At 46.4% G+C, this 19147-nt stretch overlaps 1 protein-coding gene across 1 annotated transcript in view; it reads left to right on the plus strand.

Moving 5' to 3' along the window:
- Positions 1 to 12444: 12444 nt before the first annotated feature.
- LOC135828487 (signal peptide, CUB and EGF-like domain-containing protein 3) overlaps positions 12445 to 19147 on the plus strand; it is a 126738-nt gene continuing 120035 nt past the window's right edge. Inside the window, exon 1 of the mRNA XM_065340931.1 lies at positions 12445 to 12582. Within this exon, the coding sequence (XP_065197003.1) occupies positions 12553 to 12582 (30 nt within the window). The 5' untranslated portion in view covers positions 12445 to 12552. The remainder of the gene's footprint in view (positions 12583 to 19147) is intronic.

A 19147-nucleotide genomic window follows, 5' to 3' on the forward strand; every position in this document is an offset into this window, starting at 1 on the left:
ATAATATTATAATCATGTACATGTAGGATTTGGTTTGGGCTGAAGGATTTCGCTAAACAATCTACAGGTGTGAAAATTGATGAAATGGGTTTCATGAGGTGTTTGGAACTGTTTTCCATACACTTCCGTAGGAATTACATGTAGTAGGAATAATCCTAATTTCAAGCCGATCGGCCAATGTTCGGGGTGAAGCTTCCTCTATAGTACAGAGATGCCAACTACTTGAAACTGAAGCTTCCTCTATAGTACTAGATATGACAACCTGTGGCAGTGCTCCCCAATCAATCGCAGACATGTACGCACGGTATCTACATGTATGTACATTGTTTTGTTTTTTGTTTTTTTTCTGTTATCCAATCCTTTAGAAACTATATGTGAGTAATTGTGGAGCGATCCTGAGCAATATTCCGAAAACTATTCTCAAAAAGTTCCAGCCAAATTTGAAATATTTCAAAAACCCTACGCGTCTATAGTTTTGAACTGCACTAGTACAATCGTACATGTACGTAGTTCAAATGGTACTGTATGTCTATGATCAAGAGTACATAACCCTTATGTACGTACTCTTTTTTTTTTAAACAAAAACAAAAACAACAGAAAAATGATAAAGCACCCATTTTGATAATCCAGGGGATGGCCCACGCCTGGTACTGCCACTGCATTATAAATCATACGTAATGACTGATAAAAGGTGTGAAGCAAACTAATAACAAAAGTGTAAATGAAAATTGCTGTTAGACCACACGAATGCCAAGTCACATTGCAAGAGCTAGTGCCCTGGAATCACTGCCTCCGCAGCAACAAGAGAAGCAGGGGTGGTAGAGTCGACGGAGACCTTGAGGCTGCGGGATCCACGGAGACACATGACCGCGGCTCGCCCGGAGGAGCGCAAAGCTTAGGTGGCAGCGGACCCATGCCATCACCACACTGTACGGCTCTCTCTCCTTGCTCTTCTTTGCTAGCAGGCACGCAATACGCTTATACAAAGCTGTACAGTGGCGACTCATTCCACCTGTTGTGGCAAACACAGCTGGCACAAATGAAGCATGTTCCACGTCGCGGATACGCTGCTCGTACGCCCGGTGTATGTACATTGTACATGTATGTCATTTTTTTTTTTTTTTTTTTCCCCATGTGGTTCCAAGCCTCTTGTACGGGCAAAATAAACACAAGTGCAAGGTCAACAGCTTAGTACCGAGAGAAAATGAGCTGAAATGGCTGTGAAAACAGTCTTATACGGAGGAAGCTACAATGGCTGTGAAAACAGTCCAATAAGGAGGAAGCTAAAATGGCTGTGAAGACAGTCTAATGCGTAGCAAGGCGAGCCTCAGCCTGGACGAGGTCGACAGGCACAAGGTTGATGTGACGGCGGCGAACGGAGCGTGATCCTCGAACGCACCGGATCGCAGACCTAGCAAGAGAGAAAGCCAAGCAGCAGCGCATCCAGCAAACGACTTTGCTGTAGCTCTCCTTGCGCTTAGAAGCCAGAGCATCAGCAATCCGCTTGACGACGATGGCTGCCTCTGGACCCATTCCGCCGCAAGAGGAGAAGACCAGTGGTGTGAACGAGCCATGTTCAACTTGGTTAACTCTTTCGCCATACTCCCGCTTCTTGGCACCTTCCAACTTGCGATAAATAGATGCAATGGGCTGGGACCGATAGCTCGCTGCGTGGGGATAGAACACCCTCGTATCGAAGAATGCATTGCGGCTATGGTTCCAAAAGCCCCGCACCCGGATGTCCGCTCGCGCATCGGGCTCAACATTGGCAGTACGATAGCGAAAGGCTTCACCGGTGATGGGTTGGAGTGTCGGCTCAACTTCCACATCGTTGTGGATCTCTGTCATTGTACATGTACGTAATACGTATTCAACATAAGGGAGGTTCTGCTCTACGTTTTGGGAACGCGACGCAAAGAATCACGCGAACTTTCTTCGCGTTCCCGTAACGTAAAGAAATGCTGTTCTGCTCTACGTTTCACCTAGAGAAGTCACGTGGCATGTGTACTGGGAATTTCCCCTTCCATATTTGGCAGTTTTCTGCATGCAGTTGATCGATACCCAGCAAATCCGTATTATTTATTTTTAAAAATTTTTAATAGGGCATTCCCACAGGCCTAGGGCCTTCTTACGGGGTACCCTATATGATTTTGTATAGATGAGCGGAAGTCTGATAGCGTGGAGCAAATACGAACAGAAGCAGGGAGCGAATTCCAGCGATCTGCACCTAAGGGGGTGATTATATGTGCAGCTCCAGCCCGGGCTGATCGACACTCCAACGGGATCTCGGGGTTGTACACAAATCCGCACAAAACCTGTGGTGCGTTTACATGGCAAGCGGGCTGGCCCGACGAGGCGGGATCCCGCCTCGAGGCACCCGGGATCCCGGCTAGGCGGGTCAGAAAAAGCACATATAAACAGACCAGCCCGGGCCAGAGTTGTATTATTATGGTGTCGACACTGCGTTCATACTACAAAAAAGGTACTTTCACCTTTTGAGGGAAGTTATAAAGAGGATTCCCGATATTGTCTTGAAAATCTATGAAGCTTTTTGTACAGCAACAAGAAGGACGTGCAGTGAGCACTGTTTATTTGTCGACATGCATGATTTACATTAAAATGGAAGGGGAACTACTTGCAAAATACTTTGATATGGACAGCTAAAGATGTGAAAAACAAGAAAAAGAAACGAGGTGATACAACACACCAAGCATGTGCCACAGCGCGAAAAGAAATCAGCAGAAGAATACATTGTGTGAGAAAAAAGTTTTTAGGTTTATAACCTGAGTATGGCTTGCAGCCCTGCGCTTCAGCCCGGGGCAGCACACTACAGTCGTAGTGTGTTTGCTGCATACTCACAACGGGCTGGCGTGTGCTCAGCGCATATAAACTTACTGCGGGCTGGCGACCAGCCCGGCCTTGCCCATGTAAACACCCTTGGCGGGCTGGCCCGCTCGCTCCAGCCCGGGCTGGAGTTGCACATATAATAGGCCCCTAAAAGCTTAATGCGTACAAGCCATACGCATTTTCTCTGCGTGTGCCGCAACGTAGAGAACCCCATCTCCGCGTAGAAATCTGGAGCCAAAACACGCGAAGCCGTAGACTCTAACCCAGACACCTGCTCTCTACGTGATTTCTCTACGTTTCACGTATAGCAGAACCTCCCTATTCTGAGCATTCTATCATCATCTGCATTCATTACAACACTCTGAAGTAGGCATTGGCGGGGAGCTTGAAAAGATGGCAGATTCTGCTCGAAAAGCAGTGAAATTGGCAGAACCATACAAATCTTATGGCGGGCAATCCCTCGAAGTCTGCTCCATTTCTTTATCCACATACCAAACATGCATGAAACGTACCAGAAAAAGTAACGAATTCTGCCAATTTTTCTGTCGGCATCATAGTAATCCGCAAAGGCCTACTCTGGAGGGGGGGGGGGGGTAATAGAGAACACTCAAATCCTAGAAATACAATGTAGGATCCGGCAAAAAACTGGCATGTCCTCTCTATTAAGTCAAGCGATAACACTGGCACTCTTGAAAACTGATTATGATCAATCAGACAATCACCATCACTACACAAAGGTCGAATTGGCTGAAGTGGAGCCTCCGTGTTCTAAAAAACGTCTTGAAAACATCTGAAGAGAATCTACTGATACCGGTACTGCCCTAACACCTTACGATATAACCAAAAGTCAATAACCCGGGGTTATGGACTCTTGGTACAACGTATCCCGGGCGGAAGTATGTGTTTTGTAGATTTTATGGTATATGCATGCTATAAATATACACTAATGTAAAATTTACAAAGCCAATATGTACAACCAGACTGTATCTTCAAAGGTGGCATCCTCACACAGTCAATCGTGCAGTACTGTCGCCATACAGCAATGGTTCCAACAAAAGACAGATCCGACAACAAACAATGACGAACAAAAACATAGATGTAGAAAGGAAAAGGACATAATGGAAACGAGTTAAGAGTAACTCTCCACCACTGTAACTAGATACTATATACAGTCAGAAAGTGCAACAACTAGGCACAAAACTGACAGAGTACTGAGACATTCGACGTCCTGACACCTAGCTTCAACACATCTCCGTAGCGCTAACCGACAGCCTTCCAACTTGGAAGGTTCAAGGTTATGGAAAGACCTTCCTTTCTACTTTTATTATTGGCTCAATACCCGAGTTTCAAAAACATAGATGGATAATGATTAATGAACACATGAAGACAATGGCACGATACAACCTTTCATCTAGTAATCTCAATCTCCAGGATCCCAGTCGTCGATGTCCAAGAAGGAATAGTTTACGTGGCTGACCTCGACGATCAGTGGTGGGTGAGCATCTATCACGAACGTCGAGGGGACCATGCCAGGCGGAAATTAACAATTAAAAAATGTGTGACGCATACCTTCGTCCTACAAGGACATCGTCGGGCATGAAAACCACTTCCCCCTTGCATCCTTCTGCCTCATTCTGCCCAGAGTCGCGCTCTGGTTCTTCAAGACTCACCAATCTCAGACTCCACAACAGGCTCGACATATTTCGTCGCGTTATTTCTCACGAAAGACTGAACGCGACGTACAACTCTCTCCTTGGAATACCAGCTTCGAACATTATGCAGCAGCGGCATTATTGGCAGCCCAGTGCTAGAACTAAGTCAAACTAACTGGCTATACTATGCGAAGAAAGGGAAGGCAGCCATTGCAAACGCCATTGCACAAGCAAGGAGAAACAAAAGTCGCGCTTACAAAAGTACTAGCACGCTCAAGATCAGCTAATCAAGCGTGGCCAATATGGTCTGCGGCCTAAACACACGCTAAAACTCTACTAGCCAAATATTTTCGCCGAGATTTAAAATGTAGCTCATTTGTGCAATCCAATCCCTTCCTTTTCTATTCGTTCTCTACTCATTCTTCTCTCTTCTTTCTCTTCCTCTTTAAAAAAAATGTTTGGCACCTATGAAATCAGGAGATGGCTCACGCCTGGTAAAAAATACAGCAGAAAAACAACCAGCAGAAAATCACGGAATCATAGCAAACAAAACAAGATCATCGGATAAAAAAAGTGTGGAACATGAATGCTAGACACGGCTACTCTGCAAGTGTCTCAGTCACGCAACTGACAGTCGCCGACTGCCAGCACAACTTGACTGGCAGCATCCACTGGATGGCAATCTGGCTGAGCTGTCCCTTTGTTCTGTTCTTTTTTTTGTACTACATGAACGCGGACGTGCAAACTTTACTTTTTACATGTACGTATGTCCAGCAAAAGTCAATGTGTGGGCTGAGCAAGTGTCTTGGACAATTGCTTGGCCGACGCGGTAATCAAAAAAGAGCACCTCTCCGCGCACGCAGTGAGTGCATGGCATGGCATCAAAAATAGACCTTGCGGCTTTTTAGCCGTCAATCCTTCTGCAAATACAGCGCAATACAAGGCAAGCCTTGTCATACAGGTGTCGTGTTCGGGTGCTGCTACATTATCTGTATTGTATTTCTGCTCCCATCAAGTGTTTGGCATGGCGTCGAAGAGTCTCGCCATTGAATAGTGTTTTTGAAGAACCTTTCACTGCTGGCTTGCTACCTGCTGGCTTGCTACCTGCTGGCTTGCTACCTGCTGGCTTGCTACCTGCTGGCTTCGCTCCTTGCGCGATGCCTGATATACATGTAGCTCGATGCCTTGCATTGATCGCTTTTCGTTTGAATTATTTTATTCTCATGATAGCACCATCGCCAATAAGAGATAAGTTTACGAGAAGGTGAGAAAAAAGGCACTTACGTCACTTTGAATTTTACAAGTATGGGTGATGGTGAGCGCTGCAGTAGCAGATTGAGTTAATCAGCAGTGAGTAGATTTCTTGTTTGAAAGCAGGGAGGAAGGGAACATCACGATTGCTAGCAGGGAAGGCATTGTAGTATTCTGGGGACTTGTACAGTGGGGAGTCTTTACAGTGGTGGGTTCTGGTGGGTGGGAGGTGTCAAGTGTGAGTGTTGAAGGCTACACTGGGGCGTAACTTGAGCGGGGGTGTTGAGCATGCGTATGTGTTGTGGGGCTTATTGGTATTTTTAAGAAGTGTGCACCGAGGAGGGTGAGGTTTACTTTGCGGCGAGAGAATATTGTCGGCCATTTGAGCCGATGAAGAAGTGCTGAATAATTCAGAGGAGTGAAGAGGGGAAGCCGGAAGCATATTCTGGCCGCCTTGCGCTGCATTCGCTCAAGGCGGACAAGAGCTGTGATTGAGAGGTGGGTTACAGCAATGCATGCGTATCCAATTATAGCCATGATAATTAAGACTGTGTTTTGTAAATGAGAGAGAGATAGAGAGTCAGTGATTTAGTGTGTGAGTTGATTTGAGCCTATTAAAGAGCCAATGTCTATTTAAGAGACCAATTTAATCAGTGTGGAAAATGCAGCATTCGATTGACCGCTGTAACTCAAGAACGGTTATGATTTGTTGGATACAAGTTGTATGGAGACCGGTTTATATGGATAAAGCTTTCGTATAAAAACCAGACCGAATTCGGATCAATAAAAGTTGCCGAAGTGAAGTGTTAAAAACCTATTGAGTTCCATTGAGAGCGAATGCACTGTTGAGTGCGCAATCATGTTCAGTGGGATTTTTCGCGAACTGTATTATTTGTGATGTACGTAGATTTAATGCTCATTCAATCCGCATGCATCTCAGCTGTGGGGTTTTTCGAAAAAAATCGAAAACAGATGAAGATCGCCCACTGAAATCCCGGCTTGAAGTTTCGATCATATAATAACGATCTGAAGTCGTGCGTAAAAGGGTTAAATTAGTAGCTGGCTTGGAGAGTCGTACTGTTCGATGTACAGTTTTAATGTGTTGTTGGTTGTTTGACCCTGCTTCATATGACAGTCTTGACTGTTTCGCATGTAGCACGTTCGGCGCTTGTCGCAATGTAGTGTAATTGCTGTGAATTGCATAATTTCGCATGTCTTCCTCACACGAAGTGTGGATGGCTAATGTATAGTAACTGTTACTATCGGCTGCTAAAGGGTGCCCGATCCCGGCCCGCTAAGCCATGTACCCGTTTGTAGCCTTTAAGGGTAACAGTTTCACCCCTACCGGACAAATACCGACTTTTGAACCCACTGTGCCCATGGGCCATGGGGAAGTATTGGATGTGGTGGGTACCATGGGTGGACGCCTCGTGTCGCACGTATCCATAGTTTGTTCTGTACTAGGCGGTAGTGGGTCCATGACAACCCACCTTTTCTTTAATGCAGATGCGTGATGTCTACCACCTTCTTTGTGAAGTTTTTTTTATTTTGTTGCTTGTTTTTTTAACATCGCAAACCAAACGGGCAGGCTTGCCCAATATTACGACGGCGGAGGAAAAGGTCTTACTACGGAGGATTAGCAAGACGAAATTCGCGTTCCCGTTCGCAAACATTTTTCTGTTCGCGAACTGGATTGCGAACTTTCGCATTTTTCGTTCGGAGAAGTGGTTGGAACACGAATCGCGGATTTGTGTCAGGGCAGTCATAAATTTACCATGCCGTACTGTCTGTTCACAATGTACGTCATGCATGTGCGAATGATGTTTGCTAATCCTTCTCATAACGCGAATTCCGTCACTGAGTTCGACTTTCCTTGGAGAGCGAACGCGAACCGGAATTTCGTCTTGCTAATCCTCCGTACTTTTTTAGCTTCTATTCGGGTCACTATTCTTCATTTTCAATTGGTTTTATTTGGATTCGCTGACCAAAACAATTGTAGTACATGTTGCAACTATATTTTTACCAGTTGTCACCGTTCTGCCTTCGTGGTATTGTTGCGTCCTTGCAGTGGTGAGCACTCTAGCAATCGCGGAACTACTACTATTGAACTATAGCACATGTACAATCATGTGCATGTATTTTCAATAGCCTACTGAAAATGAACTAGTAGTGAAGGATGAGCTCCTTGAAGCACCATCACATTGTACGTGGTAGGAACTACTGGGAAGTGATGGTTTCTTTGAATTTTACCAACTGAGAGGTTTGACATGCTTCTTGTGCCAGATGTGAGCTTGTCACGTGCCATACAGTCGACAGGTGTCAACTTCCCTCCACAGGCAGCAACAATATGCTAGACACGACCAGCTGTAACAAATTTGTAGTGGAGTACGAATAACATTAGTCGTGTGAATGAGAATTCGTATCTGTTCTGCACACGGTAATCGCTGCTGCACCGGCAACATTGCTGGTCAAATCTACAAGACATATTGAAAAGGCCTGCACACCGATCGGTTCATTCTTTGTCAATTGATTCACGACCAGTTCGTGATAATAAACGTCTCTAGTGGCGTTAGTGTTGTTCTGTATTCTTTGAACCGGCTGGAGACGCCGGCAAGGGGACTGGACTGGTAAACATGGGACGGGCAACATTCATCAGCCTCTCGGTAAGTGCAAGTATGTCATGTATGTAAATGTACAAGTACCTTACATGACAGTACAGGACCTCAACGGGAAATGTTACATTTAAAAATGTTTTTACCTTTTTGGGTGGTACGGTTTTTTTAATCGATTCATCGGATGTCAGCGGCCGTCGCAACTAAGGGGAAAATGTTCTTGTCGCCAATATCTCCAACGACTTGGGAGTGGTGTTGCTAGTGTGAATGGTGGCCACAGAGCGCATGGTGCTGAGTTTGAACTAAACTAAGGTTGTTCTCCACCAAAGGAACATTGCATTCATTGCTGCGTGCCTAGTGTATGCCTTTTCATATGGAATTCACTATCGGCAAAGTACACTGAAGAGGCCAATGATGGCTTTTCAGCGAATAGCAAGCAGCTACCAACTCCGAGGGAGGAGGTGAAGGTGATGAGACATACCGGTACCAAGCTCTGGCGACCTGAATTGTATCGTTGTTGGCTGACACTGACAGGCGTAGCGAACCGCAAGCATCATAGCATTAATTTGTTCACGTTCCGCATTTCTTTTGCCCTGCTAATGTTCTGTATTGCGTGCCTCAGAAGGTCTAAAGATGGTATTTAGAAATGTCAACAACGAATCGGCAACATGAGCCTCCCACCACGTTGGTGGTTTCAGAGACAGCAATTGATTTTCAAGGGTTTATACACTAATGTTATTCTTATTATTATTATTATGTTTTCAGGTATTCCTGTGCAGGTGTTGTGACCGGCAACCTCGTTACTCAACACTGCCTGAGATGTGTTAAATTAATATCGGTAAACCAACAATAGTACATGTACTGTTAATATAGGACGCACTTGCGCTGGTTAGCTGTATGCTTTGCCCGCTGCTTCTAGCAGTTTGAGCACTCTCAACGCTAGTACATCGAGCTGTCCTAATCTCTGTGGTTCTCGTACCCATGGCTGACAGTTCAATCCTATTTTAAGCTCGGAGTTGCACTGATGAGGCCTCCTTGGCCGAAACAGTCTGGCTGTCGGCATCATTGAGTACTGCTAATATAAAAAAAGATGATCACGATTCAATACGTGTTCGTGCACGCATTTTGCGCATGGCATGGGCATCAAAAATAGATCTTGCGGCTTTTAGCCGTCAATCCTTATGATTGTATGACGCCTGTCATACATGTACATTGCGTGAGCTGCGTGACGGTGTGATCCGATTCTCGTTCTGCAACTGTCACAGTACAATTTGGAGAAAATGCTACAAATAATCAGCCAGCAGAGAGCAGAGCTGGTTATGCATCATATTATCGGAACTGTTTTGGCAAGAACGGTATCAACTTGCGTTGAGACTCCCAAGACAGTCAGCTGTTGAGGGTCTAACGAACGTGGAGGGGAGGGGGGGGGAGGGGGGGGGGAGGGGGGGGGCGGGGATTTCCGCATACGTTTTTGTTTACTGCTTCCCCGGGTAATTTCTATGTAACTGTTTCTTGCTAGTATCAGTTCTATCACACTTATCAATCGCGTCAGGCGAAATAGCACGTCATAGTACATTCGAGATCAGCGGGAAGAAGATGACGACGTCCACTAATTTAGTATCTGTGCACATGAATCTGCTGTGTGTGGTACTCTGTGTGTCAGCTATGGCATCATTGCCTGTGGTTCCATGCCTAGCATGTACGTCTGAACCATCCTGCAAAGTTTGAATGACGTAGGTCGAGCGATCACTCCGCGAAACATACTTTTTGAAATTCTCTTCATAGTATATCTTCCACCATTGAAATTTCGAATTTCTTCGATTTTTTTGCTGAGAGGGGTGGCTTGCAACCTCGATATGGCTTGTTCCAGGCATGCTTTGGAGCCATCGCCTGTTGAAACAGTGGCGGGAAGCTGCCCTGCAACTGTTCCAACAGGAAATTAATCGATCCGAGAAAGCGCGAGTGTAACAGATTCACTGTTACTACTAACACTAGGAATAGGATACACTTATCACCTGCTATTATCACGCTGCTGCTGTTAGGTGTTATGTCCATCATTGCTTGTTCATGTATATAAGAATGCATTATGGCAAGGATCATTGCTTATTCCAAGAATGACTACTGAAGTTAGTTGGACTGTTACACTGGTAGCAAGAGGATGGTTTTTCTTTTCGTCATGTTCGGGCTATGCGCAGTGGCCGCATTAGTCGCCTACGGTATATTCGAGATTCAGAAGCGTCTGAATCACCTTATCGCACTCGGTCAGTGCGATGGATCAGATCAAACGCCAAGACGTGCTCAAGCTCCCAGCGGAGAGAGGCCACGCATGCGCCATGTTAAGTCTCCGCCTGTGTTTCGTGGAGATACAAGAGAGTTCAAGGAGTGGGCCTTCGCCATAGAACTCGCCATGAAGTCCCTGCAGCTGAACAACGCGGAGGAGCGCTTGAGCTACGCGGCGAGTTTTCTGGAGGGCAACGCTCGTCTTTGGTTTATCGCCTCTCAGGAGGCATCGAAAACAGATGAAGATCGCCCACTGAAATCCCGGCTTGAAGTTTCGATCATATAATAACGATCTGAAGTCGTGCGTAAAAGGGTTAAATTAGTAGCTGGCTTGGAGAGTCGTACTGTTCGATGTACAGTTTTAATGTGTTGTTGGTTGTTTGACCCTGCTTCATATGACAGTCTTGACTGTTTCGCATGTAGCACGTTCGGCGCTTGTCGCAATGTAGTGTAATTGCTGTGAATTGCATAATTTCGCATGTCTTCCTCACACGAAGTGTGGATGGCTAATGTATAGTAACTGTTACTATCGGCTGCTAAAGGGTGCCCGATCCCGGCCCGCTAAGCCATGTACCCGTTTGTAGCCTTTAAGGGTAACAGTTTCACCCCTACCGGACAAATACCGACTTTTGAACCCACTGTGCCCATGGGCCATGGGGAAGTATTGGATGTGGTGGGTACCATGGGTGGACGCCTCGTGTCGCACGTATCCATAGTTTGTTCTGTACTAGGCGGTAGTGGGTCCATGACAACCCACCTTTTCTTTAATGCAGATGCGTGATGTCTACCACCTTCTTTGTGAAGTTTTTTTTATTTTGTTGCTTGTTTTTTTAACATCGCAAACCAAACGGGCAGGCTTGCCCAATATTACGACGGCGGAGGAAAAGGTCTTACTACGGAGGATTAGCAAGACGAAATTCGCGTTCCCGTTCGCAAACATTTTTCAGTTCGCGAACTGGATTGCGAACTTTCGCATTTTTCGTTCGGAGAAGTAGTTGGAACACGAATCGCGGATTTGTGTCAGGGCAGTCATAAATTTACCATGCCGTACTGTCTGTTCACAATGTACGTCGTGTCAACGTCATGCATGTGCGAATGATGTTTGCTAATCCTTCTCATAACGCGAATTCCGTCACTGAGTTCGACTTTCCTTGGAGAGCGAACGCGAACCGGAATTTCGTCTTGCTAATTCTCCGTACTTTTGTAGCTTCTATTCGGGTCGCTATTCTTCATTTTCAATTGGTTTTATTTGGATTCGCTGACCAAAACAATTGTAGTACATGTTGCAACTATATTTTTACCAGTTGTCACCGTTCTGCCTTCGTGGTATTGTTGCGTCCTTGCAGTGGTGAGCACTCTAGCAATCGCGGAACTACTACTATTGAACTATAGCACATGTACGTGCATGTACATGTATTTCAATAGCCTACTGAAAATGAACTAGTAGTGAAGGATGAGCTCCTTGAAGAACCATCACATTGTACGTGGTAGGAACTACTGGGAAGTGATGGTTTCTTTGAATTTTACCAACTGAGAGGTTTGACATGCTTCTTGTGCCAGATGTGAGCTTGTCACGTGCCATACAGTCGACAGGTGTCAACTTCCCGCCACAGGCAGCAAGAATATGCTAGACACGACCAGCTGTAACAAATTTGTAGTGGAGTACGAATAACATTAGTCGTGTGCATGAGAATTCGTATCTGTTCTGCACACGGTAATCGCTGCTGCACCGGCAACATTGCTGGTCAAATCTACAAAACATATTGAAAAGGCCTGCACACCGATCGGTTCATTCTTTGTCAATTGATTCACGACCAGTTCGTGATAATAAACGTCTCTAGTGGCGTTAGTGTTGTTCTGTATTCTTTGAACCGGCTGGAGACGCCGGCAAGGGGACTGGACTGGTAAACATGGGACGGGCAACATTCATCAGCCTCTCGGTAAGTGCAAGTATGTCATGTATGTAAATGTACAAGTACCTTACATGACAGTACAGGACCTCAACGGGAAATGTTACATTTAAAAATGTGTTTACCTTTTTGGGTGGGACGGTTTTTTAATCGATTCATCGGATGTCAGCGGCCGTCGCAACTAAGGGGAAAATGTTCTTGTCGCCAATATCTCCAACGACTTGGGAGTGGTGTTGCTAGTGTGAATGGTGGCCACAGAGCGCATGGTGCTGGGTTTGAACTAAACTAAGGTTGTTCTCCACCAAAGGAACATTGCATTCATTGCTGCGTGCCTAGTGTATGCCTTTTCATATGGAATTCACTATCGGCAAAGTACACTGAAGAGGCCAATGATGGCTTTTCAGCGAATAGCAAGCAGCTACCAACTCCGAGGGAGGAGGTGAAGGGGATGAGACATACCGGTACCAAGCTCTGGCGACCTGAATTGTATCGTTGTTGGCTGACACTGACAGGCGTAGCGAACCGCAAGCATCATGGCATTAATTTGTTCACGTTCCGCATTTCTTTTGCCCTGCTAATGTTCTGTATTGCGTGCCTCAGAAGGTCTAAAGATGGTATTTAGAAATGTCAACAACGAATTGGCAACATGAGCCTCCCACCACGTTGGTGGTTTCAGAGACAGCAATTGATTTTTCAAGGGTTTATACACTAACGTTATTCTTATTCTTATTATTATTATTATGTTTTCAGGTATTCCTGTGCAGGTGTTGTGACCGGCAACCCCGTTACTCAACACTGCCTGAGATGTGTTAAATTAATATCGGTAAACCAACAATAGTACATGTACTGCTAATATAGGACGCACTTGCGCTGGTTAGCTGTATGCTTTGCCCGCTGCTTCTAGCAGTTTGAGCACTCTCAACGCTAGTACATCGAGCTGTCCTAATCTCTGTGGTTCTCGTACCCATGGCTGACAGTTCAATCCTATTTTAAGCTCGGAGTTGCACTGATGAGGCCTCCTTGGCCGAAACAGTCTGGCTGTCGGCATCCTTGAGTACTGCTAATATAAAAAAACATGATCACGATTCAATACGTGTTCGTGCACGCATTTTGCGCATGGCATGGGCATCAAAAATAGATCTTGCGGCTTTTAGCCGTCAATCCTTATGATTGTATCATGCCTGTCATACATGTACATCGCGTGAGCTGCGTGACGGTGTGATCCGATTCTCGTTCTGCAACTGTCACAGTACAATTTGGAGAAAATGCTACAAATAATCAGCCAGCAGAGAGCAGAGCTGGTTATGCATCGTATTATCGGAACTGTTTTGGCAAGAACGGTATCAACTTGCGTTGAGACTCCCAAGACAGTCAGCTGTTGAGGGTCTAACGAACGTGGAGGGGAGGGGGGGGGGGGGGGCGGGGGGTTCCGCATACGTTTTTGTTTACTGCTTCCCCGGGTAATTTCTATGTAACTGTTTCTTGCTAGTATCAGTTCTATCACACTTATCAATCGTCCTTACTGGCGTCACGCCATGGTGGAATAAATGAATAATGCATTTGAAACGCCACATTTTTCGCATCTCACTACACGGCTTCCAGGATTGTGCTTTCACATAGGGGTCATCATGGTCACCATGCACCCAAGCATGCACACATACGCACGCACGCACACACACGCACACGCACGCACACACACACATGTCCTGTATAGTCACTGCCGCAAAAGGGTCACGTGATCCCATCACGGGGAAACTTGAGAAGAGAGAGAAATAGAGGGCACGACGCCCGATGACGCTCCAGGTGCACGGGTTGTCGCATCCGCTTGCCGCATATGCACACGTGCTGGAAGGTCGAGCGCTCCTCTGCTGTTGGTCTATGGGCCACCCTTGAACATTGATGCCTGCCCCGTCCCCGGACACCGCGAAAGCAGCGACCACACCTGTCACAATGCGCGGCACAACATCCCTCCGCCAGTGCCGACGTTCCCGTAGCTCCAGCTGGCACTGTGGCATCCACCGTCGAGGCACACACATGCAGGGCCAAGCCACAGCGGCTTCTCAGCCACCTCCCACACCGCCCGCACTGATTGGCGCCCCGCTGCTCAGACACAGGCCGCGCACGCTCCTCCAGACAATTATGCCGAGCCATGTCTCCTTTCCGTGCAAATTCCCGTCCGCATACCGTACATACCACTCGGGGCGGCGGCTCAGGCGCATTGTCAGGCTCTTGGTAGGTGCTGCGCCACTCCGCGCGAGACTCACATGCAACATCATACCAGGATGCCTCCACACCACGGGCACGTAGATCCCGGACAGCACAGTCCTTCCACCTGCGGCGTGGACACGCACATACACACACACACACACTTCCACATGCCCATCGCTGAAGAGATGATAGCGAACAAGCCTTTCTTTACCCATTCTGCAAACTCAAGATGGATTCAAATCTATTTCATTCCTTGGTGCTGACCACTTTAATGCACTTCCCGAATCCCTTCTCACTAATTATAAGACCTTAGGGTCTGTTGGGAATGCCCAAGTCAAATGACCGGCTGGGAAAATCGACCTTTGGGGATTTACGCGTTTTGGGAGAAAATCAAGAAAGAAATCAAGAGAAGAAAAGAATGTTTTTTTCTTGTTGGCGGAAGGGGTCGCAGTCGCTCGCGCTCGAGTGTCGGGCTAGAAGTGAGTCAAGTAGTGATTGGGTTTGAACAAGATGACACCAACGCACTGCGGTTTGGAGTAATGATCGTCTTACGGGCCACGAAGGTGAAAGCGGCGAAGTGTGGTTCGTCAGGGTGCGCACAGCCCGCTGTCGATCTCGATTGCTGTGGAAGGCATATTCTACTAAGCTCCCTGGAACGACTTCCAGAGGTTCTGTGAAAGTAGCTGGGCCAAGCGAAGGAGTTGTCTGCTTACCTGAAGCATTCTGTCGGTCAGCGATGGCGGAGGGCAGCGTGCAATGCAAGTACCACGAGAAGACCTAATCGTCAACATCTCAGGGGAGGTCTGCGCGAAACATGGCGGAGAACGTCGACAAATCATCACATTCGATCACTCCGCAACCGAGGCGAGTCTCCCTGAATCGATCAGATGCATGTTGCCAGTTGGTGAGCTACACAGTCCAGCTCGACAACAATTATCTCTGCGAACCTGCTGGTGCGAATGGTTGCGTGTTTCGGAGAAATCATGATATTATTGTGCTTGTGCTGTGCTTGGCTTATCATTATTGCAGAACAGATTGTACATGACTTATTTGTCAGTTTTGGTCAGCGAATCGAAATAAAGTCATTTAAAAAATGAAGAATAGTTTCCCTAGGAGAAGCTAGATAGTAAGACCTTTTCCATCCCCATGATAATATTGGACAAGCATACTCGTTTGGTTTGTGATGTTAAATAAAAATGACAGGTCTGAAAGTGTTACGTCACAGCCAGCCCAGAGTCATGACAACGCTGACCTTTGGATCCACTTGGATTCAGCTTTTGTAAGGATCCACACCATTTTAGGTCGCTTTTCTTTCACAGCATAGTTATACATCCACTGGATCCTCCGCCGAATCGGGCACTATCTAACAGGGCGGCAGTCGATGCTGTAATACTCGGCCCTTATAATACCGGACATTCTATATGCGTCGAATGCGTTTCTCCGAGGATTGCCCTCTGAGCAGCGGAACACAGTACATGTACAGTATAGCCAAATTAGATAAAGGTTGCATCCATTGAGTGGCCGATGAGTGCCCACTGGCCCGCACTCTTCCCCTGCACACCATCCTGGTTGTCTGCCCAGTGCTGGAACGAGGGGAATGCAAGCTACGACTCCTGACATTTCGAATCCGTTCTGTAATCGTCAGGGAACTGTTGTGACAGGTGTGGCCAGGCGTGCTCAGTTGGGACGCAATCTTCCCCTCCCCCCCTGGTCCACAATGCTTCTTGGTCAAGCCCTAGCTTCTAGCCAACTGCCGCCTCTGGAATAATCTGCCCGACTGTACGAAGTCGATAGTATCTGTCCGTGAGTTCAAACCCATGCTACGCGTATTTTGCTTGGGCTAGATGTAATGGCCTTCGAAACCTGCTGCTGAGGTGGGGAGAATATTGCTTCGATGACCCGACTTGTACTAATTTGAGATTTCTTTTTCTGCTCGACTTAACCCTGCCTCCACTCATTGCTATTTCCAATTTCTTATTTTTTTGTCTTCATTTCTTGCTCTTCTTACCTGTTGTCATCGCGTATTTTACTTGGGATAGATGTAATGGCTTTCGAAACCTGCTGCTGAGGTGGGAAGAAATATTGCTTCGATGACCCGACTTGTATTAATTTGAGATTTCTTTTTCTGTTCGACTTAACCCTGCCTCCACTCATTACTATTTCCGATTTCTTATTTTTTTGTCTTCATTTCTTGCTCTTCTTACCGGTTGTCATCGCTCTCATAATTCGTAATTTTGTTATTTTCATTGGCTAAGGATTCCCCAAAGGCTTTAGCCTATCGAGGGGGTTTCCAAACTTTCCATAATACCAAATATGTAAAAGAAGTGATGAGCAGGTGAGCAGAGAAAGAGAAAAAGACATAGTCTGGGGCAGAGCTCTGCGCTTGAGCATAATGATTGTAAGCGTACAGAACAGGGATAATACATGTAAATGATGACAAGTGTGTCGGAGATAAGCTTCTGAAGAATACGATGTGACGCTACATATTCAACGGAATTCCACTGCAGTGAAACCAATGCTCGTAAAACTGTTTGTGTAGTTCTTGCTTAAATTCGCCTAAACTGGTCAAGGAGGTGATCTTAGGGGGCAGACAATTCCAGCGGGTGCTGTATTTAAGGAAAAAAAGATTTGAACAGCGCTGTCCATGGTTTGTCAATATTAGCTTATTGGGACGTCGTGCACTGGTTGTGATATGTATACCAAAGTTGGATAAGTAGTGGGGATAGATATTAACGTACTTGAAGAGAAGAACAAGACAGATGAGTTGCCTTCTATACTGCAAAGACTCTTGAAAACATAGCTTATTAAGATTTTCCTTCGTTTCATGTGTGTCAAACTGAACTGCTTTCTTCCGCAGAAAGGGGCGGCATACCTTAGCCTGCAGAACATCCAATGCTGAAAGTTGCTGTGCAGTCATGCGGCAGTGCCAGACCGGAATTGCATATCCTAACGCAGGCCGAACATACTGTTTGTATAGCAATAATGTTACAGATGATGGTAGAGACCGTGCCATGAAGCATAGCAGATGCGCTCTCCTCGAGAAAGAGATGTGGATGGTGTCGTAGTCGGCATCAAACTGCAACAACGATGCCAGCTGCACACCTAAGTGCTAAGAAGTGTCTGCGCGACAAAGGTCGATGCCATCAATCTGCAATGATGGGGGGCAAGTTCCTTTAGTTTGATGAGAGAGAACTGTGAGAATGTGCCACCCACGGACTTTACTGTTTTTCAGGCACTCGGAAAGGTTCCTGTTGAGATGCTTCTGTTGTACAAATATGCAAGGGACTCAAAGAGAAGATCGGCTAGGCCTTTCATAACTGGGAAGATCTCCGGATTAGAGGATTCTTTCCTGGGGCTCGAATGACTTAGATCAAAGTGCACCTGTCCAGGAGTGAATCTCGTCAATCGGAACTGTTCAGGTGCGTTTGACTGAGATTAAGCACGGGGCAATTGTTGATGGCTACTTGCTAGATGGGGTTCAGCATGACTTGTAGAACATTATGCAGCAAAGTGGCGAGCCAACGCCTCGGCTTCAATCTGGGTTGTGGATGCGAACCCTGAATTGTCCTCCAAATCCGGCATGGTAGTTGCCTTCTTTTGATCCCAAACAGACGTTTAGCACGCTGCCACCATAATTTATGTAGCTGCCTTTCTTGCATCCATTGGAGAGCTGAGCTGCGAGCTTGTTGGTGTACGGTCTTTCAGCTGAGCGTAGTTGTTTTCTGTAGCTGTTTCTTGCAATGAAGTAGGTTGCTTTAATCTGCAGATCCTCAGGTTTCTGCAAGTGCAATTTGTAGAGATTCTGCTGAAGCCATCGTGCTCTTCGCAGATGATCATTGGACCATATGTGCTTGCCAGGGCGGCGTTGCCGTTTCAATTATGGTGCACGCATTAAGTATGGAAAAAAAGTGCGATGACCATGCTCTCCAGGCAAAATTTACACCGGCAGCACCGATAACACGTTCAAGTAACGGTTGAGCCATAAGCGGGTCTCGAAACAGATTGAGGTCCACATGGCGTTTATACTTAGTGGGTGGCATAGTGGATGAGGCGCCGAAATCCATCTTTGCTATGACCGGACAGTGGTCAGAGAATGGAGGAAGAGTACTGGTATGCGTGCAGTGGCGGATGGCGTCAGGATAAGGTCCAAAAGTGGATGGACGGGTTCCTTGGTTTGAGTTTACAAGCTCTAAACCTAAGGTGTTGAAGGTAGAGTTTAGGGCGCGGCCATCGCTGTCTGTGTTGTCATCTGCTTTCCATGCGGAGTGTTTATTGGGCAGAATTACGCGCTTTACATGCGATGTAAAATCAATAGACAACAATAATAACGACGACGACGACGACGACGACAACAACAACAACAACTGGTATTGACTGTATTGGGCCT

This window comes from Sycon ciliatum, chromosome 12, assembly GCF_964019385.1.
Source record: "Sycon ciliatum chromosome 12, ocSycCili1.1, whole genome shotgun sequence".
NCBI lineage: Eukaryota > Metazoa > Porifera > Calcarea > Leucosolenida > Sycettidae > Sycon > Sycon ciliatum.